A 22,535-nucleotide genomic window follows, 5' to 3' on the forward strand; every position below is an offset into this window, starting at 1 on the left:
TTTTTTTTTTTTAATTTTTTTTTCAACATTTATTTATTTTTGGGACAGAGAGAGACAGAGCATGAACGGGGGAGGGGCAGAGAGAGAGGGAGACACAGAATGGGAAACAGGCTCCAGGCTCTGAGCCATCAGCCCAGAGCCCGACGCGGGGCTCGAACTCACGGACCGCGAGATCGTGACCTGGCTGAAGTCGGACGCTTAACCGACTGCGCCACCCAGGCGCCCCAAGACATTTTTCTTTTAATCATAACGTAGGTGTATCACGGTCTGGAATTGGGTCAGATGCAAGCAGTTGGTTCCTTAACAGGTTGTATTCTATAAGGGATTTTATTTGTTTGGTTTTTAAGTTGATTATCTAGAATTTAAACAAGCGTCCTTGTAGATGTAATGTTCTAAAACTGAGGTCTCTAAAATGAGTCATAAAAGCAAACACACACACACATATGTTAACAATTAGTAGTTTAAAACCTAACCACCTTAAATAGCATTGTTTCCATGGGAAATAACATATGATTTTCCATTCTGAGTGTCTGGAAGATGTCTCATGGATAAACCCTCCCTCTCCATAGTTACCCCAGGGGATAAGGCAGAGATGAAAGATTGTGAGGGGAGTCCATTAGCCGAGGCTTCTTGGGATGGGAGATGGCAGTGGAATTTGGCAGACAGTGTTATATAGAAGCTTCAGGAACTTTTGAGTTAGTTATTCCCATTTGAGATTTAAAGTAACTGGAGGAGAGGCGAGGAGAATTCAAGTTATTTAGTGCAGTGGTCGCCAAAGTGGTCTCCCTATCGATTTAAAAAGATACTGAACCTTCATCCCCAGTACATGTATGTTTATTTTCGTATAAATTGTTTGTATGTCCCATTATATCAGTGTGATTTACGAAAGAATATACACACACAAAACAGATTTTAAGAGAATGAATTAAAAGTAAATGGAAATAGAAGTTCTGTTTAGTTCTTCCTTCCAAAATCCGTGCCTTACCCTTTGAAGAGCTGTGTTGCAGAGTCTGCTCCCAACACCTGAGGCCCTTGAGGAGACAGAGTACCTTGTGAGGCAGTGCTTCTCCAGCTGTAGCCTGACTCCACCAGCTTCAGAATTGATAGGGGTGTTTGTAAGATGCAGGTTATTAGGCCCTACTTACTGACTTTATTACTGGGAGGAAGGCCTGGTAATCTCCATTTTAAATAAATGGAGTTTGTATATATATATATTTACATATATACGTACATATATGTGTACACACACACACACACACACACACACACACACACACACACACTTTAGATTGAGAGGTACTGTTTATGGACATCTCTCTTTTCCCTGGGTAAGTCTGGCTCTCTCTTGCATGTTACTTATCATAAAGTACCACCATGTATTAAACTGACACCCGTGAAGGGGATTTGGGGAAGACTGAATCTCTACCCTCCTGCTTCCCTTGTTTCATAGAATCAAAGGTAAATGTATCTGGGGGTACGTGCAAACCCCTTAAATCCTTGTAGGAGTCCTTGGCCAAAAAAAAAAAAAAAAGGTGAAGAACAGTTGATATGAATTCATACGCAACTTGCCAAAACCACCATAATAGAGTTCTTAATTGCAAATATTACTTGAACAAAATTTAGTCCATTTTAATGATTTAGAAAGTATTTCATTATAATGTGAAATTAGCTCTTATTTTATAGTTATCGAAATGTATCAATTAAACAGTTGTATTAATAGAAAAATAACAAAAGAATTCGGCTTGAGACATTTTACATTTGAGGTGTTAGATGGAGCAACTGAGCGTTTATTATAATACACGTATTTACACCAACACAAGAGATATTTTTGAATTAGCTGCTGTTACATAAGAGGGGGAAAAAGCAATACATAACTTAAAATGTAACCTAATTTAGCTTTATTGTGGGGAAGAATGCTTAACAGACTTTTAAAAAGTGAATCTGTTTTTAAATGAAAAATAATGATAATAAACTCAAACAATATAGAGCAGTGTGCAGTGAAAAGTACGCTTTCTTCCTACCTAAAATTCTCTGTCCCTTGTCTCCAGAGGCAACCGCTACTAACAGCTTTTGTGTATCTTAGAAATAGATATTTACCTACTCCTTCCTTCCGCTCCCTCCTTCCCTTCTTAACACCATCCTTTTTTTTTTTTCATCTAACAGTGTATATGGTTCCATAATATCAATTAGAGATGTACCTTATTCTCTTGAAGGACTCAGCATATTCCATTGTTTACAGGGACTGTAATTTATTTAATATAGAGGGATATTTAGTTGCGTCTTTTGTGATTGATATTGCAGTGACTGTCCTTGCACTAATTAGTATTCTCGAGCATTTGTAGGGCAGATGGCTATAGAATATATTTCTAGAGGGTCTCTATAGGATATATTCCTACAGGTGAAATTGCTGATGTGTGTTTAAAATTTTGATACCTTTTGCTAAAATGCTTTTCAAGACCCCGTACTAATTTAAAGACCCAGCGAGTGCCTGTTTATTCATTCCCTTGTTAGCAATGGATTACTGAACTTTTTGATCTTTGCTATTCTGGTAGTTTGAAAATGGTGACCAGAAGCTGAACTTGTTTTGTCTTCTGTTCGGAGCTTTTCATCCATTCTTATCAAATTTTCAATGAGTCTTTTATGAGTTGGACAGCTGTAGCATTTGGGATGGGGCAGATTCTTTATAAGCCAAATGTTTCTGCCAAAACAGCATTACTTCCCAGGCTTACTAAGTTACTATGACTGTCTAAAGCCAAGCAGTCTCTGATCACTGCTTGCTTCCTAAAGCCCTGCTGTGGGGGTAGGAATGACCAAAGTGGGAAAAAAGGCAAGGTGTGACATTCCTGTCACTGGTAGAAGGCCAGGCCAGTCATATCGGGGACATTATTGCATGTTCTTTACCCCTCTTCCTTACCCTGTCCTTCCCCTCCGTGCATGTCCCTGATGTTGGTTTGCCAGCATAGCCATCCTGGCAGTTTGAATTTGTTCATCAAGCCTATATGCACCACACTGTCAGTAAGGCTTATTTTTAACACGGTATGAAATGGCCAGTTCTGTCACCGTAAATCAAGTCATGGTGAAGTCAGAGCCAGATCTGCATCTTCTAGCAGTGGTTTTGGCCTTATACTCATGCTCGTAACCTTTCCCCAGCTTTGTTTGCTTCCCTGATTTTCCATTTATCCTGTTTCTCTTATCTACTTGTTTTGTTTTGTTCTTGGTAAGCCATTTCTAAAGCCTTTTGGAAGTAAATGCTGACTATTGATCAGTAAATAAGAGCAAAAATTAGAACAAAGGAAAAGGAAACTAAAAGTTGAAAAATGGATTCAGTATCATTTGATTTGTAACAGCTCTGCTTGGACCATTTATGCAGACTATTTCTGTTAGAATTTGAACAGAATGCTGTTGGTAGGGCCATGTTAGTGTTCCTCCAGCCACTCAGTAGACTGATGGTAGCCACAGGCCTGGGGTAATTCCTGGCACAAAAATAAATCTGTGGAATAAATGGACCATGCCTATATTCCTTTGGCTTATTTTTTTTCCCCCTTGGATTTCAGAACAACTAATTGCTTCTTTTCTGGAACAATCTGAAGTTACTTTCCAGAAACTGAGCCTCTCTTAGCAACCCATCCTTATGTAGCAGACCATGAGTTAGAGGGTCTCTAGGCTCCGTCTGTTGAGATGGTCTGTGGACATATCACTGCTTCAGCTAGACTACAATTAGACCTTTCACCCAAACGTGAAGGAATGGCTAATCACTGACAGACACATTTCAACACAGAACCATTATGATGCCTCTGGAGTGAACCACGTCTATTTATATTCTTTTAAATCAAGTACAACCATATTTCTTAAGATGAACCAGTTTTTCCTTTGGCTTTACCTATTTTTTTTCTTCTTGACAGGTTGCTTGTACACATTTAGATGTGGATTTAGTCTGCATAACTGTAACAGAGAAACTACCATTTTACTTCAAAAGACCCCCTATTAATGTGGTAAGTGTCATACTTTCCATTCCACATGTGAATCTGTACAAATTTGCACTAACGAACTGGAAAAGGGGCAAAAGGAACTAGTGTTCTTTAGAAGAAAAAAGCAAACGTGGTTTAGAAAAGAGGATTTTATTTTTGGAAGCTGACCAAAGGTAGAAAGGGAACTTAAAAACTATCCAGTAAATTATTGAGATGTTTTTAAAAGGCTTTAGAAACCCGAGTTTATGAAGGATATTTCTTAAAAGGATAGCCATAATGACAGACGCTTAGAGCCTGAATGTGGAACATGAAGGGGACTGGGCAGTTGAGAACGAAGAGGTAGGGGGGAAAAAATACATCGAGGGTTCCTGAGGCACCAGTGAGCTAGGACGGGTAGGAACAGGAAGGAGCAGGGCACGGAAAGCACCGTAGGCAAAGTCCAAGCACAATGAAAATCTGCACTGATGCCTGCTGTTTCGCACAAAAGCCCCAGGGTTACTTTTATAATCACCTAAGAGGGCGGCCATGTGTGCAGGGAAGTTTGTTCCTTCCCCTGCGATAGGTTTCTCATTCCCTTTCTACGTAGCTTCTCTTGTTTTTCCCTGCCGTTTATCTTCCGTCTGTCACACCTTCTTGTCCGTCTTCTCTCACCATAAAGGTGGCAGTAGCTCACATCAATAGCCGGCAGGTCAGCACGCTCTCAGCTGTTTGCCTGGGCAGCCAGATCCTGCGGGAGGCTTAGGACGTTATTTTAGAATTGCAGCCTCGAAACCTGTCTCCCATTCTCCAAAACTACTCTTGAAGGAGAAAAAGGGTTCAGCAGACAGTCCAGATGACATGCCCAGTCCTGTCAGAATTGGAAAATTAAAAATGTATGCACTTTTTCAAGATCGATAACTCCCCTATTCTTTTGTCTCTGTAGAATCACAACTTCGTTGGGTTTTGTTTTGCTGTCGCTGCTGCTAAGGAATTGGCTCAATGCCAAGAATAGGGGGAGACAGTGAGAGGAGAACATTGATCTATGTGGTGTGCAAAAATTGAATCCGTGTGGAAAAATTTCAGTTGGCTTATGTTCTGCCCCTAAAAATATGCTACTAAAAAACTTGAAAAGTACTCAGAATTTTAAAGTCATATATGTAAAGGGGAAGCTATAAACCATGGCTTTTTTGATAAATAGAGAGTGCTACTGAACATACAGTATTTATTAAGCTCAAATCATTGTATCCCATGTTCTTACTGGTACTTATAGATAAATAAGTAGACCGTAAGAGAAAACCCCAAATCATCACATTTTAGAGCTGGAGATCTATATTGTTTGGCAGCTCACTTATGAAGTGTGGTAGAATGAAGGCCAGCACGGAGAAGGTGTGCAGCCCTTCAGTCATGGGGTTGGCACTGGTCTGGTCGATACCCCGTCAGATGAGATCTCTGCTCTGCCCCAGCTACCTGTGGTAAAAGGCACAGACGAATACAGCACCCAAGGTGACGGCAGTCTTGTTGGCCTCACGTATTGTTCCTCTCCAGAGGTACCAGTCTCTCTAGAGGTTTGCCAAGGCTTTTTACCAACCTCAACCCGCTGGTCCAGTTTCTACGTAAACGGCACCCCCTAGAGTTAGGAGGTGCAGCCACTGGCAGTTGCTGTTCAGCTTGCAACTCGTTTACCTTTCTCTTCGTCTTCATGAACAAGGAAGGCCATTTTCCAGAGGCCTTGGCCTGAGTAAACCCACGTATGGTTTTACCAACCGTGTCCTTCGCTGGGAGGACGTAGTAGCATGTGGTGGATTCTAAGGCCAGGTCTATGGTCTGGAAAGCAGTGCACCGCACACAGTTCCTCACGCCCCATGACAGTGGAAAGCTTCTCAGTGGCTGTTTTGGTAAAGGCTTTCAGTTTTTTGTTTTTTGTTTTTTGTTTTTTAAGTTTATTTTGAGGGCATGTGTGCACAAGTGGGGGAGGGGCAGAGAGGGAGAGAGAAAATCCCAAGCAGACTCCACGTTTCCAGCTGAGAGTCCCAACGCGGGGCTCAAACTCATGAGCTGTGAGATCACGACCTGAACCGAAATCAAGAGTCGGACGCTCAACCAGCTGAGCCACCCGGGCGCCCCTCACTTCGTTTCTTTGGAATGTGCCCTACTGTTCAACCCTGATTGTGAGCCTCTAGAGAGAACCACCTGTGGGTTGGGCCTTTTTTTTTTTTTTTTTCAACGTTTTTATTTATTTTTGGGACAGAGAGAGACAGAGCATGAACGGGGGAGGGGCAGAGAGAGAGGGAGACACAGAATCGGAAACAGGCTCCAGGCTCCGAGCCACCAGCCCAAAGCCCGACGCGGGGCTCGAACTCCCGGACCGTGAGATCGTGACCTGGCTGAAGTCGGACGCTTAACCAACTGCGCCACCCAGGCGCCCCAGGGTTGGGCCTTTTTGAAATTACCCTAATATCTTGCCTATGCTGGATACTTCCTAAAATTTGTCAGTGGAATGAATATATGTCTAATTTAGCTTCCTAAGGTGCAGCTCGTGGAACATGGATAAATCCTGCTCATCATTAGTCTTGAGCAGGTTGTCAGTATGTGGCAGGAAGCAGAGGCCAGGAGGGAAGTGGGGCACTGGGGCAGCACGAGGAGGATGGCACTGGGGACAGTGGCACTAGGACAGTCCACTGTCTGGTTCCATCTGTAAGTTCAGGAAAACTGATGGATATTTTTGGCTTAATTCCCACATACTTCAATTTTAAGAATTCTGAAAAGTAAAAATTTGACAAGTGAGAGGGATATGCAGTATTTAACATAGTGTCTGCTTTTTTAAAAAATCTGGTGTGAACATTTTACATATGTTGTTTAATAAAAACTAGATGATGGAGTGGAAGGAAAGGCTGTGCAAGATTATTTTTAGTCTTCATCTAGTGTAGGAGTAGGCTGTGGTGTGAATTGGTCAGGAGGCAGAAAAGTCCCTATTAATTTATTCACCACCCATTTTTCATTTGAAAGAGGAAACTGGAAACATATAATAAGGTAGCTAGCTTATTGTTCAGGGGGAATGAGAGTTGTATGGATGTGTATGTGTTATTTGTATCTCATAATAGCTATTCTAGATATGGAGCAATGTGTTTACATCAAAATATGGAAATAATATTCACCACGAAAGTATGGAACATGTAGTATGTGGGTAACCGTTAAGTCTTAAGTCTTAATCCTTGCATGCTTCTTTGGACTTGAGAGTAAACTTGTCTTTGGCCATGAGAAGTTGATAGGTTGGCTTTATAAGGATCACTCTATGGGGCACAGGTCTTAATTTGGATAGGATTTGTACTCTTTTCTTTGTGGTGGTGAAAAGCATTAAGATATTTTATTCACTAGTCCTTTACCTAGAGGCTTTAAGCCATGGGACAGTTATCAGCTCAAAAGGCTGGGATGATTGGAGGATGCGAATTTTCTGTTATAGGAAGAGTAAGTTCTGAGGATCTAATGTACTTGGGTGACTACAGTTCATAGGAATGGCGTTGTGTACTTGAAAGTTGTTGAGAGTAAATCTCAAGCATTCTCACCAAAAAAAAAGTATTGACTACGTTAATTGTCAGGTGAGGGCTGTACAAATTATGTGGATCTTGGTAACCATTCCACAATGTATATGTGTACCAAATTATTGCATCGTACACTTTAAACATGTACGATTATATTTGTCAGTTATTCCTCAATAAAGACAGAAGAAGAAGGCGGTTGGGATTATGAAGGAGGGGCTAGAGCAGCACACCAGAGCACTCCATTTGTACAACTTACAGCTCACAACCCCTCAGTTGTCTTCACCACGTGCTTAGGGCACCATGATATCGATTATGTGATTTCCTCTAAAATCTACAAACCTCTTCTGGAGCCTGGGTAACTTGTATGGGAACCACAACTTTACCATGTGATAGTTGGATTTCAAAAAAATTGAATTCCGCTCCTCTTCTTGGACAATCAGATGACTTGTAATTAACTTATGGTGTAGGCGCACTCACCTGCTCTAGCCCAGTAGCTGCAGGGTGGGTAGATGTTGGTGACCTCTGTTATGCAGATAAGGAATTGAGACTCGGGTAGTTTGTGGCTCTTCTCTCAAAAGTTGACCTGGGAATTGTATTCAGCTCTGATTCTAAATCTATCATTTCCCACTGGGAAATGCTATTTAAAATTACTTTACAGCAGAGCTCTTTGTTAAGCATAGAATAATTTCATAGTTCAAAATGTGATCTTTAGGAATTCAGGTTTTTGAGAAGAATTTTTTTTAAGCAGTACATACTTTTACCCTCGCTTTGATTTTTTTTTTTTTTCTATGTTATTGGCATTCAACAATGACTTCCAGTCTATGGAGTTATTTCGGTGCTTGTATGTGTTCTGCTCTCTGATGTTTTCCTCTCAGCACTTCCTTTAACTGTGATACATTTCTCTCTTCGTGGTCCCATTAGTCCCCACTGAGAAATGTCCAGTAAATAGTGTCTCAAGCGGTGAAGTTGTTCCAGGAATCATGCCATATATTCTTGAGCTGGGTGAGAGTGCTCTGTAAACTTTCTTTTTCATCACACATATTATGAACCTAAGTGTGTTGAGTGCTTTATCGATCCAATGCTTCCACCAGTGCTAGCAAACGTGCCGGTCTCAAAAATTTTTGTGTGGCATAAAAACCAGAAAGAAAATTAGAAGACCAATGACAGACTGGCCTTAGATCAGAGACAAAAGGCTAATCTCTCTAATATATAAAGAGCTCCTAGAAGAGAAGCTAAGAAAGCCAGATGAACAATCCCTTTTCGAAAATGGATTAAGAAAATGAAAAAGACATTTCACAGGAAAGGAAATACAGATGGCTCTCCAACACGAAAGGTACTTAAATTCATCAGAATAGGAAAAACTCACATTAAAATCACCTAACTGGCACAAACCCAGAGGTCTGATGATACGCTGTGTCATAAGGTTGAGGCAAAGCAGGCATTCTCAGCATTGCTTCGAAAAGTGTACATTGGAACGATCGCTATTGGGAAGTGGGTAATTTGGCGACAACCATCAAAATCCCAAATGCTTTACGTTCTGACCTTGTGTCTTAGTTTCCGGGGCTGCCATAACAAAGTACCATAAACTGGGTGGCTTAAAACAACAGAAACTCGTTGTCTCACGCTTCTAGAGGCTAGAGGTCTGAAATCAAGATGCCATCAGGATCATGCTCCCTCTGAAACCTGTAGGGGTATCCTTTTCTCCCTCTTCCTGGCTTCCGGGGCTTGCTGGTAATCTCTGGCAGTCCTTGGCTTGCAGCTGCGTTACTGCAGTCTCCGCCTTTGTCCTCAGTGTGTTCTCCCTATGGTCATCGTTTTGTAAGGACACCAGTCATCCAGTAGACGCCAGTGACCTCATCTTCAATAATTACATCTGCAACAACGCTGTTTCCAAATAAGGTCACATTCTGAGGTACGGAAGGCCAGGACTTCAACATACCTTTTATGGTATGTTGTCAACCCATAATACCCAGCAATCCACTTTAGTGTTTATTCTACAAGTATATTGAAACAACCCAACATCTGTCAGTAGAGGCTTGTTTAATTACATGCCATACCTCTAAAATGAAATACTATGCAGCTATAAAACAGTGCAGAAGTTATGAGCTGACCTGGAAAACCCTTTGAGTCAGAACAAGAATGTGGTAGGCTACCTTCTGAGTAAGAGGAAAGATTACATATATTCATATTTGCTCATATTTATTTGTATGAAGACACTCTGGAAGAAGACCCAGAAATTAATAGAAATTATGGGAGGTGGGGATGGGGCAGATGGGAGCAGAGGTACAAGTAAGACTTTATATTGTCTTCTTTCTTTTTTTTTTTTTTTTTAATGTTTATTTATTTTTGAAAGAGAGAGCATGAGCAGGGGAGGGGCAGAGAGAGAGGGAGACAGAGTTTCTGAAGTGGGCTCTGCGCCGATGGCAGAGAGCCCGATGTGGGGCTCGAACTCATGAACCATGAAATCATGGCCTGAGCCCAAGTTGGACACTTAACCAACTGAGCCGCCCAGGCGCCCCTTTATACTGCTTTCTTATGTTCCTTTCATTTGTGAATTATATGAACAAATTACCTGTCTTAAATAAATGACACGCCAAAAGGGTGTTGAATCCTTTGAATTCAATTAAGAATTTTTATGAAATTAACAGAGAATCCGTATATTGTCCTAGTAATCAACTGCCTGTTTTCTTCCTGTCATCTTAAGCTTTGCTTAGTTCTTGGAATTTTACCACCAGTATTTCTCGATTTGAGTATCACACACCTGCCCTTGGTTTGTAGTGTCATTATGACTGTTATTTTTCATTAGTAAAGAAATCTAATCATCTGCCTATTCCAGAACCTTGGTCAGAGATATGAACAAAAGCCAATCAGGCAGGCAATGTCATTCTTCATAAAAGAGGCTGTTAGGAACAATCATTTGATGAGCGGAAGGCAATTTACATTAGAATGGTCTTAGAAGCAGGCCCAGGTAATGAGTCTGTATTTTATCTATCTAAAAATTTAAAATACGGTAGTATTATGAAGGAAATATTCACAGCCTTCAATAGCACACTATGTATGATTTCTATATCAGACTTTTAGCTATTTAAAAGTGAACTTGAAAAAAAACAAAAAAAAATAAAAAATAAAAGCAAACTTGATTAATGTACTAAGAGCAAAGGCAATTTTTTTCTTAGAAACTAATTAAGCTGATAATTGTCACTTTTCTTCCTCCCATCCCCAAAAAGAGGAGTTTTTCATTTTGATCTTATCCCCAGTGGGGGCTAAAATTTTAGATACAGTTAGGAATACTTTATGACCTGATCACCCAGTTGTGTGTATCGTCCACATCTTTTTATTTCCCCTCTTCTCTACTCAACTGCGTTGTGTTTTAGTTCAGCAAATAGAAGGATGAAGAAAAAATGTCAGCTTCTTTGGCTAACTAGTAGTTCTGGTAAAAGAAGTAGCCAACGGGATAGTTGAAAGTATGACTAAAGGAAGTGTTTTGGTTTCTCTGTTGAATAATTAGCCAAGTTCACCCTGTTCCCTTTTAATATGAATAATCCTTGGTGAGCAGCATTATCACATAACCTCTTTTCTGTAAGCTACTGTGTACTCAGAATATACATATATTAAACACTTTTTATATAAAAGACAGTTACATGTTTTACACAGTACCATGACACCAGCTCTCAAAGAAGTGTACGAGACAGGCAGGAGGAGTGAGGTGCATATTTAACTATGGCACAAAGACTATCATAACAGACATCATTCCTGGAAATAAACAACACAGGCCCAAGGATTAGGAGTGGGAAAAAGTTGTCAGAAAAGGGGAGAGGGGAAGGTTGCAGTATGGAAAAGAGCATGTAAATTTTAACTAATATCAGATATGTAAGGAAATCTAAAATAAAATCTCAGAGCCTTAAGGCAGGAGGCCAAGTTAAGTGAAGAGAAGATTGGGGGATGGGAGAAAGGCAGTGTCTGTTCAGGGAAAGAAAGTAGGAGGCTGAATTAAATCAAGGTGGGCTCCCAGTTCTGGAAGAAGACAGGTTTTTCCATTCCCTGTGGACACTCAGGAGTAGACCTCCAGCGGCCATAGCCCACCACCCCCAACTCATCCTCTGGGTGATAGAAATTCATTTGCCAGACACACAGGCTTGGACCATTCTGCCTGGTTTGTGCCTGCTGTCGTTCCTTTGTTCATTCAGAACACCGCTGCAACCGAGTGACTTTGCCATTGCCCGTGGTAGCATCCTTCAGATGCTTCCCACTGCTGTGTCCTGTCCCCAGTCCTGACGACCTGCACAGTTGGCCCTTCCCATCCTCCTTAGCCTCCACTCCCGCCATAGGGGCCCCCTCACTCTGTCTTCCCCAGCCCACAGCCTCCTCCCAGTGCTCCCATACTCCCTCCAACCCAGAGCCTCTCCATGTGCTCCTCCCTCTGAAAATGCTCCTTTCTCTACTGTTGCCTCAATTCCTTCCTCACCGACTCCTAAATTTCTCTTTGATCGCACTTCTCAGAGTTGGAAGTTTTGTGCTGTTGTGTAATTATTTGATAGTCCCCTTACTAAACTATAAGCTCGGAAAAGGGAGGAGCCGTGTTAGCTTTTGCTCACCATTTCCACACGTGGTTGGCTTAACACATATCTGTTGTGAATGGATGAAGATAACTGACTTGCTCCTCAGAAAAGATAAACAGTGTAGTGGTGGATTTCAATTGTTCCCACTCCTTCCAGGCTGTTTTCTTACCTGTGGATGCCTATCTATTGAGAATGCCTTAAGTTGGAAAGAAGTTTTCTTTTCCTTGCGTGGGAGGCCAAGCTTGTCTGGTGATCTGGGCGAAATCGTCAAGAGCCCAGGTTTCTTCCATCTTTTTTTTTTTTTTTTAATTTTTAAACATTTATTTATTTTTGAGACAGAGAGAGACAGAGCACGAGCGGGGGAGGGTCAGAGAGAGAGGGAGACACAGAATCTGAAACAGGCTCCAGGCTCTGAGCTGTCAGCACAGAGCCCGACGCGGGGCTTGAACTCACAGACCGCGAGATCATGACCTGAGCCGAAGTCGGACGCTCAACCGACTGAGCCACCCAGGTGCCCCTTCTTCTGTCTTTTTTGTTGGGCATCCATGAGCCCAGCCAAAACTCAGGGACTCTATTAGTAAATAAAAAGGAGAGAACCAAAAAAAAAAAAAAAAAAAGTAGGGGAGAACAGATACTGGGGGCAGTTAGCAGTCTGTGCCACAAGGCCTGATAAAGGTATCATAAGGGTTAAATATATATGCAGAAGACTCTTAGCACAGTGCCTGGCACTTCCTTCACACTACTTCCTTCATTCAGCGTATATAATAATTGACTTACCTGAGATGTCTTCCCACCCCTGTTCTTGGAGCTTTTTTTCAGCTCCTCCTTTCTTTGTCTCTTCATTAATGGGTCAAATTACTTTTTTTTTTGGTTTTATTATATTTGCAAATAGTTTATTTACCCTAAGTATAGGGAGCATGTCTCCATTTTCCTTTTAATAGTTCATGGAGGAATGGCCCATCTGCTACCTGCCCTGGGACTTTGCTCTCCATAGCCTCCCCATGATTCCTGTTAATATAAAGTCAGCTTTTCCACAGCCAAGATGAACTGTTGATCAAACAGAGCCACATACCTACCTTCTCCTGTGGATGGTGCCAGCCGGGCATAAATCTGCCTTTGTTTAAGGCTGTACCTTGACGTGCAGGAGGTGGGCGGTGGGGTTGAGGAGGAAGATGAGGGAGAATCTTAGTGAAAATAAAGTAAGGCAGTGTGTTTTTATCCAGGACGGTTTATTTTCTTTATTTCCTGTGAAGGCAATTGACCGAGGTGTGGGCTTTGAACTTGTCTACAGCCCTGCCATCAAAGATTCCACAATGAGAAGGTACACAATTTCCAATGCCCTCAATTTGATGCAGATCTGCAAAGGAAAGGTATGGTTCCATAATTTTTGGATGTTTTTTCAAATCCAGCGGTTAATTATTATTAATACACTAGAATTGTTTAATGAATTCCTTTTCCCTAAAGCACAAAATTCTTGAGGCCCAGAAACAAATTCTCTCATCTCACTGAGCCCTGAAAATTTTAAGGGAAAGAAAAATATCGAAGGAAAATAACATGAGGTGGGGTGGTGAGATGTGTTGAAACCCTTTATCTTCCAATAAGGAATTTGCAGTTTACCTACTGTGAAAAGAATGGTCTAGTTTGTCATCAGTGAGTTGAATGAAGATTATATGACCTTTTCAACCAGTTTTTTAAACAAATTAATCTTTTCTAAGATCTGGTGGGAAGGCTTATTGTATTTCTTGTTATATATAGGCTGCCGTTAATGATAAGCTCTTTTATTCTTTGACTTTGATTTTTTACCTTATCTTTAAAAGCGGTTGGTATTTGTAGAGCCTTAAAATGTTATAAAGTGATTACTGGTTACTTGTATTAGAAGATTTCAATTTTTTTTTGGTTTACATTTATCTAAGATTAATAATATTGGTCACTTTCTGTCCTGTAGAATGTAATTCTGTCTAGTGCTGCGGAAAGGGTAAGTCTGCTTTTGAGTACTTTGTTTTCACTTTTCAAGTTACAAATCTGGAGGAAAATTTAAAATAGTCGTGTAATGAATCTTTGTTGTGTATTTTCCTGTTGAACTGCATTTGCTCATTGTAATTGCTGAAGAGTAAAATGTATCCCCATTCATTTTGGGCTACAGTTTTTGTTTATATGAAAGTTTGTTTTTATGCTATTCTAAAATGCTTTCAAGAGTCTTTTAGAAACTTTTAGCAACTTAAGAAAACCATCAAAATTATAAGAACTGAAATTTATGCAATTGATTTCTGTATTTTTGGATGCTTAAGCATCCTGTTAATTTACTGCAGGTAAAATCATTGAAATGTTATGAATAACTTCTCTCCTATTTTTTTTTTTTTTCATTTTATTTTAGCCTTTAGAAATAAGAGGCCCATACGATGTGGCGAACTTGTATCCTTTTCTGAATTAGAAGTTGTTGAAATGTTCTTTTAGGAAATTTGGAATTTGATGTGCTATTGCGGTTTAGCAAGATTTTTTTTAACCTTTTACCATAAGGTTACCAATTAATAGCTTCAAAAGCAAGTTACATCAGGCCAGAGAGAACCTCATCCTTTTGTTTTCTGGGTCAAGGGTGAAGTAGAAAAAGGGGAACGAGGGACTCTTGAAGCTTAGAGCGGGTCTCCTTGCAGATGCCTGTTCCGTTCAGGCTGAGAGCTGCTGTAGAATGAGAGTCTCTTGGCGTGAGCAGGTTGGGCTGGCCTTGGCAGTTCTGTTTCTGTTCATCTCCTGTCTTTGGCTGATGCTGGGTTGAAAGCTTTAATGGCCCCACCAGAGGGTTGCTGTTCGGGCTGTCTGAGAGTGATGCCAGGGCTGCCGTGTCCACCAACTGCCGAGCAGCGCTTCTACACGGAGGTGAGCAGGTTCTTCTAATAAAGACACCAAATGGGCATTTTAGGAGCCAGTCTTTGTTATCAGACCGCGGAGCCATATTTGCTTTTACCGTCCTGCTCTGCAGAGTTCCTTCAGGGTCGCCTTCGCTCAGCTTGTTTTAACTATACCTGTCAACGCTTTTTGCCGTTCATTTTGGGCTTTACTCTGTGTAGTCTGTGGAATGAATATAGCCTGTGTTACAGAAATAAGGACGGAATGTGTTTTTCCAGCTCTGTGTGTGTGTATCCCTGTCTACAGTTCGATAGGCTTCTAGTTTCCTTTTCTCCCCCGCCTTCTCTCCAGAGGGGCATGCTTCCCTGCTGAAAATCACTGTTTTAGAGAACTGAAACATGAAAAATTGATGTTAAGCCATTTATTAGGAACACAAAACAGCGGATGCATTTTCGAAACCCAACCAACAAACCCAAATAGTCATTTTTCACATGTATTACAACTCGTGATTCTTTTTCTCACGTGTTGTTTACATGCTCACCTATGTGCTCACTATATATACTCTTTACTCACATTTCATTTACTTATATCTACCTCCTCACCTTAATGTCCCTACTTGAAGCCACGGAACTTCCTATTCATCAGATGATAAAAATTAAACCACAAGTATTTGATATGCCAAGACTTTGGAGAATGAAAATGAGGTTTTATTAAAAGAAAAAAATGTACACTTTGATCTGCTGTCCTATCTTCATTTCGTGATTTTTAGCATTAGTAGTAGTGGTCACGAGCCAGTTTACTTGATATCACCTAGATGAAGTTTAAACTTCAGAAATAGGTTGCTACATGTAGATGAGGTTATGTGGCATATGAATAGGTGAGTTACTGAGGCCCGTGTTGTTGTGTCTAGATTTTAATGATCTCATCTCCACTTGGGAGAACTGGGTACTGTATTGCCTTACCATGAATTAGATGATTTTCCTTCAGTTTTCAACATTTTTAGTTTGAGATTGTTATATGGCCTAGACTCCATCACATTAGCTCTGGGAATGGCCACATTAATTAGGACTTCATCAAGATTCGCTTGAAATTAGGGAACAGTTGGTTCATGCTTTGGTTATTCTGCCATTATTTTTGTCTGTTTTAAATGAACATAAGGAATCCTTGAGATTTTGGATAACAATTGGTTTTCCAAAATAGATTAAACAAGAAAGGGAAACTAATAAGAACAGATAATGGGAAAAATATGAAGTTCTGCCTTTGACTTTAAAAAACTCAACTATTCAACATGGGTCATATATAAAGCTCGGCTTTTCTAGAAGCTAAACTAAAGGAAGCCCTATGGACTTCAAGGTAGCAGTCATCTTCACCCTAGTGTGACAGTCCCAGTGTATGCCCGCTGTCCCTGCAGAATTATCAACACATCTAGAGGAGACAGTATGGTTACCCAGGTTTTAGTTGACATTGAGATCAGTATTAGATTGTGGTGTGGTGGGTTCCTAAGATTGCTAATTCGGCTTCAGATTACACTAGAAGAAATAAAGGAATCTGAAGCAAGAGGATTCAAAGTCTCATTACCCTCTGCATGGATGAGGTCCCAGCTGATGTGTAGCATCCTGAGCACCACATGTCAGAAGGGCAGCAGTACACAGGAGCACTTCTAGAAGATGGTCAGTAGGTTCTGAAAGGGCTTGGAAACCTCATAAGAGAAAGTGTTAAAAGCAGTGCTGGAATGCATTCCTGGAAAACAGAAGACTTAGCACACGTAGTAGCTGCCACTCAACACTGGAAGGCTTGTTATGGGGAATCAGAATTAGGTAAGTCCTGTGGGCTTCCAGAAACCAGTGAAGAGCAATTCTAAGGAGGTTGTAGAGAAGGGACAGGGGAAGTTGGCATTTTAATGACCCTGACAGAAGTTCTATCCCTTTTATAAACTAAAATGCTTTAAATAACTGGCAAAGATCTAGTAGACCTGGTAAATTAATCCTGGTAAATGAGAAAGTAATGCTTGCGTAACTCTTTAGAATTAACTTTACTTTTATTACTTCAAACAAGAAATAATTCTTAACTAAACTTATGTTCATGAAGTTACTCTGATTCCGCCTTCTTTGGTGCTAATGGATCTCTCTCCTCCCTAGTCCTTCCTTATTTCATAAGGATTAAATTTGGATCTGTGTTTTCATGGCATGGTAGTTCTTCACAAGCTCCCCCTCCTGCCCTGTTTCCCCCTAATTTTTTTCACACTCCTCCTTCACACCAGCTTATTGCCTCTTAAACATACTAGGCCCTTCCTACTTCTCTCTCCATACTTTTGCAAAGGAATCCTCTCCTCTCTCTCTCTCTCTCTCTCTCTTTCTTTTGTATTCCTAGTGTTACTTCTGTTACAATACTTTCCTGATTCATCCAGGCAGATGCAGCTTCTTCTGGGTGCCTCCGTTTCTATTACATTTGCCCCTAATGTGCTTATGTCAGTGTACGGTAGGAAGAAACACTAGGTAGGTATCTCTGCCTGGCCCAGTAGTATATTCTGAGCCGAAATTGGGTAGATTTAAGTCGAACTCTGCTGCCAGCCTGACCTAACATCTCATAATTCCCATTCTTTTCTGTTGTCACTAATATACAAGAGATCGATAAACACGTGAGCTTGATTTTCTTCATTCACTCGACAAGTATTTATTGAACACCTGTTAGATAACAGGCATTGCTGGGAGCTTGACCTTACAATACGATTGATTCTTCAGAGGTACATTGATGACCTAGTGAGGGACCCAGATATGGTACGTGCTGTCAAATGAAGTGAGCACACATAATCACCATGGGAGCGATTCAGTTGACTGTTGACCTTGCTGTCTTGATTCATTTTTCTACCATGCATAAAGCGTCTGTCGCGCCAAGGTCTGTGACTTGGGTCCTGGCTACAGAAGATGCCATGGATGCACCGTTAAGGAGAACCTGCCCTGCAGTTTTACCCTTGAGTAATCCCTTCAAAGGGAATTAGATGTAAATAATATACTGATGTTTATCTACCTTGGGGGGAGAAGGTAGTAATGGTGAATGGCATCAGAATCCATAGCCATTCATTCTGGTTTTATCATTTACAGATACTGTAAGGCAAAGTCACAGGGTGTGAAACTTGTTAAACCACCTCTTTTTCACTCATGTCTTAACTTTAAACACTATGGTTTGCCTGTTTGTTTTATAGAAACTAGAAAAACTGCTTTTGGAATTATTTCCACAGTGAAGAAACCTCGGCCATCAGAAGCAGATGATGATTCTCTTCCAGCTTGCAAGAAAGCCAAGTGTGAGGGCTGAAAAGAATCCCCAGTCCTTGTCAGCGCTCCCTTCCTCCATTTGGTAGTCTGTCCACCACAATGGAAATAAAAGCTTTGTATGCTTTACTGTTTTCATTTGGAGCTAGGAATTGGTAGTCTATGAAAACAATTTTATATTCAAGCCATTAAAATAACAAAACCTAGTGAAGCAGTAAAAAAGAAGACCGCCAGCTTAATAGAATTTTGATATACTTTAAGAGAAAAACAGAGACTGGCTTATTTATTATTTGTATTAAGGATAAACAGCAGGTATAATTGAGTAAGATGCTTCAGTATTTCTGGGCAGTTGGGTGGTTCAGTCTGTTGGGCGTCCGACTTTGGCTCAGGTCACGATCTCACAGTTTGTGAGGTCGGGCTCTGTGCTGATGGCTCAGAGCCTGGAGCCTACCTGGGATTCTGTGTTCCCCTCTCTCTCTGCCTCTCCCTTTCCCCCCATCCCCCACCCCCAAAACAAACATTAAAACAATTTTTTTTAAAGATGTTTTCAATATTTCAAGACTCTTGAAAAATGTTTCTTCTTCATTTAAAAGTACATGCTTTGCTGCTTTACTTGATACACATGGCTTATTATTTTTCAGTCTTATGCAAAAAGTGGTTATCTTGAGGCCTGTTAAGCCATACTAAGGGGTTGGCTGTTAGTCAGTCTATTCTTGTTGTTGTAAGCCTCTCTCTCATTATATTCATCAAATCAAAGTTCTTCCTAAAAGAAATTGCTGTAAAGGTTGTGGAAGGAGAAAGTGCATGTAAAATCAGCCTCTTCCTTTGCTGGTTCTTACCTCCATGATGTTCTTGAAATAGAATTCCCTCCTTTTTTTTAAAAAAAAAAATTTTTTTCCAACGTTTATTTATTTTTGGGACAGAGAGAGACAGAGCATGAATGGGGGAAGGGCAGAGAGAGAGGGAGACACAGAATCGGAAACAGGCTCCAGGCTCTGAGCCATCAGCCCAGAGCTAGAATTCCCTCCTTTAAGTTGAAAGTCCCTAAAAACCTAATACTGATTTTCCTAATAGCAGTATTAAAAATATCTAACCATTGTACTCAACCAACCTTGTAAATAATTTTTTTTAAGTAGTAGAATCATTATATTAAGAAGAAGTTGCCTTTTTTTTTTTTTACAAATATCTGCATTTATGTTATATTGATATGAAGAAAATAAGTGAGAAAAAGAACACTATGTGAAAGAAGAAAGATAATTTTAAAAAAAGAAAGCTTTCAGGGTGCTTGGGTGACTCAGTCAGTTAAGTATCTGACTCTTGATTTTGACTCAGGTCATGCATGATCTCTTGTTCATGAGTTTGAGCCCCGTGTCAGACTCTGCACTGACGGTACGGAGCGTGCTTGGGACTCTGTCTCCCTCTCTGCTCCTCCCCCACTCACGTTTATTCTCTCCCTCTCTCTCTCTCTCTCTCTCCCTCTCTCTCAAAATAAATAAATTTAAAAAAAGAAAAGCTTTTGGGGTGCCTGGGCGGCCCAGTCGGTTCAGCGTCCGAGTTCAGCTTAGGTCATGATCTCGTGGTTCGTGAGTTTGAGCCCCTTGTCGGGTCGTGCTGACAGCTCAGTGCCTGGAGCCTGCTTCGGATTCTGTGTCTCCCTCTCTCTCTGCCCCTCCCCTACTCATGCTCTGTCTCTGTCTCTCAAAAATGAATAGATGTTAAAAAAAAAATTAAAAAAAAAAAGCTTTCTGTCAGTCTCACTTATGAATATAGTTGCTAAAGTAAAATATTGGTAAAGAGAGACTATTAAAACAGTATACCATGGCAGATGAGATTTATTCTAGGAACATGAGGATATTTCAGTTCTTTTTAATGTACTTTTTCATATTTATTAGTCAAATGAGGAAAATCAGAGTTGTCTTAACAGGTGCCAGAAAGACATTTGATAAAACTTAAAACCCACTCCTGGTTGTGATCATAACCATGGCAGAACACAAGTAAAAGAATATTTCACATACACACACACGTATGTGTGTCCATATATGTTTATATTAAGCATGAAGGCTCTAAAGACAAAGCATTTTTGTCTGACTTCCTCTTGAGCAATTTGATGGATTAGTCACCTCCACTCCCCTCCGTAAAACTGATGGCCGCCGCCGCTGAGCCCACGTGCCACAGTTGGCCACTTCCTCGAGTGCCAGTTTGCGCCTCCCTCCACCCCACTTGGATTCTCCGAAAGTTAGGTGTGTGTTTCTTCACAAGTCTGTTTATACCACTGTGGGTAGCGTTGTAAAATAATATATGCTAACTAAACATTATAAAAACTATTGCACTATGAGGAACAAAAAAAAGAATTCCCAGGAAATCCAAGGTGATGCTTCCCAGGAATTCTTTTTTTTGTCTCTCCTAGCGCAACAGTTATCACAATTTTTAGTTAACATATATATATAACATACATAACAAAAGGTGAGCCACTGAAAAACCCTGTAGGGCGCCTGGGTGGTTCAGTCAGTTAAGCGTCTGACCTCGGCTCAGGTCATGATCTCACGGTTCCTCAGTTTGAGCCCCACGTCAGGCTCTGTGCGGACAGCTGAGAGCCTGGAGACAACTTTGGATTCTGTGCCTTCCTCTCTCTGCGCCCTCCCCCTGCTCGTGCTTGCTCTCTCAAAAATAAACATAAAAAAAAAAACAAAAAACAAAAAACACCTGCTGTCAAAGTAGGTGTGAACAGGACAACTAGGATTTGGGGGGATCCAGTAAAAATTCCACACTTGGATTGCTTCGCTCAAGTCTTAAGTTCTCTTTCTTCTTTAAAGAGACAGGGACTCAAGAAGACAGCTGTAGATTTCCCATCGGAGGGTCCATACTCCCAAGAACAGGCGCTCATCTTTACAGACCAGCATGTGAGTGTGCATTTATGTATTTTAAACTCAAAATATTTAAGGGGTCGTATGTTCAACCTCTTTTGATGCCCCACCTTAGTCTGCTTTTTCGGCCAACTAGTTACGTGTGTCTATTTGCCCCAGTTGCACCAGATATCATAACTGAGGGAAGTTACTGCAGATGTGACTGTCCTCTTCATAAAAGAAGCGACTGGGAAAAGATTAGAAATGCAGGTACTTCTTTGTTTCTGCACGTTTGTTATGCATTTGCAGTTGTGCCCACTTTCTACTTACGCGTAGGTGCTCGTCCTGTTGCAAAATCGGAGGGCGTGCTGGCCGGTCCTGTGGGAAGAACAGCAGGCGGGTTTCCTCTTGAGGTTTATTCTTGTCAGAACATGAGGCACTACTGATTTATTGCAACAAAATGACAATACCATAAATAAATGTTCAGCGCAGTGGTCAGTTAGGAACTAAGTGCACCAAAAGGTAATAGTTTTAGTTAGTAAGTTACTATAAAATGTCATTTTAAGATGACTCTCTTCACAAAGACACAGATCATGCCTACATAAAAATATATATAGGACCTCTGTGAAGAAAACTCTTTACATGCAGTGTTTTTAAAAGCTTACTTATTTTGAGAGAGAGAATCCCAAGCAGGCTCTGCGTGGTCAGCACAGAGTGCAACACAGGGCTCGAACTCACAAACTTTTGAGATCGTGACTTGAGCTGAAATCAAGAGTCGGATGCTTAACTGACGGAGGGAGGCACTCTTTTTTTGCATGAGGAGGCATTGTTCACCAAAGTCTCCCCCAGAGTATGAATTTAATAAAATCCAAAATAGTGTCTGCATATATTTGCTTCTGTATATGTTTGGGTTTTAAGCTACATTTTGAAAGAATAAATATGAGAATAGCTAGGAAGTTTCTTAGAAAAACACTGGGAGGGACTTGTATGCCCCGATACTGAAGACTACAACAGGACCCTAGTGATTAAAACTGCATGACTGGTGCAAAAATTCATGTAGGTCAGTGAAAGAGTCGGGAGTTCAGAATGACTCCAAATGTAAGAAGAAATGAGGGACTTTTCAATTCAGTGGCATTGGCACAACTGGTTCCCTATGGGAATGGCAGCGCGGCATACCAAGTAAGTGCAGACGAGACGTTGCCTGTGTTAAAATCTGAACTTGCCAGTACTTAGTGCCTGGGACCTTGCATAAATCACATAACCACTCTGTGCCTCACTTTCTTCATCTATTTTCATACCTGTGGTGCTACTGCAAGGAGTAAGTAGATTTATATTTGTAGAAGGCTCCAAGGAGGATCGGTCAACAGAATTACCTACTCTTTAAGTATCAGCTGTTGTTCTATCATTTAGGAGAGAAAAAGCCTAATCCCTATCTTCTCCCCAATATACACCACACTAAATTCGAGCGGATTAAAGAAATTAAAAAAAAAAAAAAAAAAAAAAACTTGTAAAATACTAGAGAAAAGGTGAGTAC

The 22,535-nt window shown here is 40.8% G+C and overlaps 1 protein-coding gene and 1 long non-coding RNA gene across 2 annotated transcripts in view; both read left to right on the forward strand.

Moving 5' to 3' along the window:
- RPP30 (ribonuclease P/MRP subunit p30) overlaps positions 1–18,293 on the forward strand; it is a 27,642-nt gene extending 9,349 nt beyond the window's left edge. The window contains exons 6-11 of the mRNA XM_040485838.1: positions 3,903–3,992; positions 13,299–13,415; positions 13,991–14,020; positions 14,420–14,457; positions 14,840–14,919; positions 18,092–18,293. Coding sequence (XP_040341772.1) covers positions 3,903–3,992; positions 13,299–13,415; positions 13,991–14,020; positions 14,420–14,457; positions 14,840–14,919; positions 18,092–18,201 — 465 coding nt within the window. The 3' untranslated portion in view covers positions 18,202–18,293. The remainder of the gene's footprint in view (positions 1–3,902; positions 3,993–13,298; positions 13,416–13,990; positions 14,021–14,419; positions 14,458–14,839; positions 14,920–18,091) is intronic.
- Positions 18,294–20,779: 2,486 nt separating this feature from the next.
- On the forward strand, positions 20,780–21,886 carry LOC121036985 (uncharacterized). Its single transcript, XR_005793557.1, has 2 exons — positions 20,780–21,058; positions 21,182–21,886. It is a non-coding gene; the product is annotated as an uncharacterized LOC121036985 (long non-coding RNA).
- The last annotated feature ends 649 nt before the right edge of the window (positions 21,887–22,535 follow it).

Source organism: Herpailurus yagouaroundi, unplaced genomic scaffold (genome assembly GCF_014898765.1).
Source record: "Herpailurus yagouaroundi ecotype Mexico unplaced genomic scaffold, PumYag 163, whole genome shotgun sequence".
Taxonomy (NCBI): Eukaryota; Metazoa; Chordata; class Mammalia; order Carnivora; family Felidae; genus Herpailurus; species Herpailurus yagouaroundi.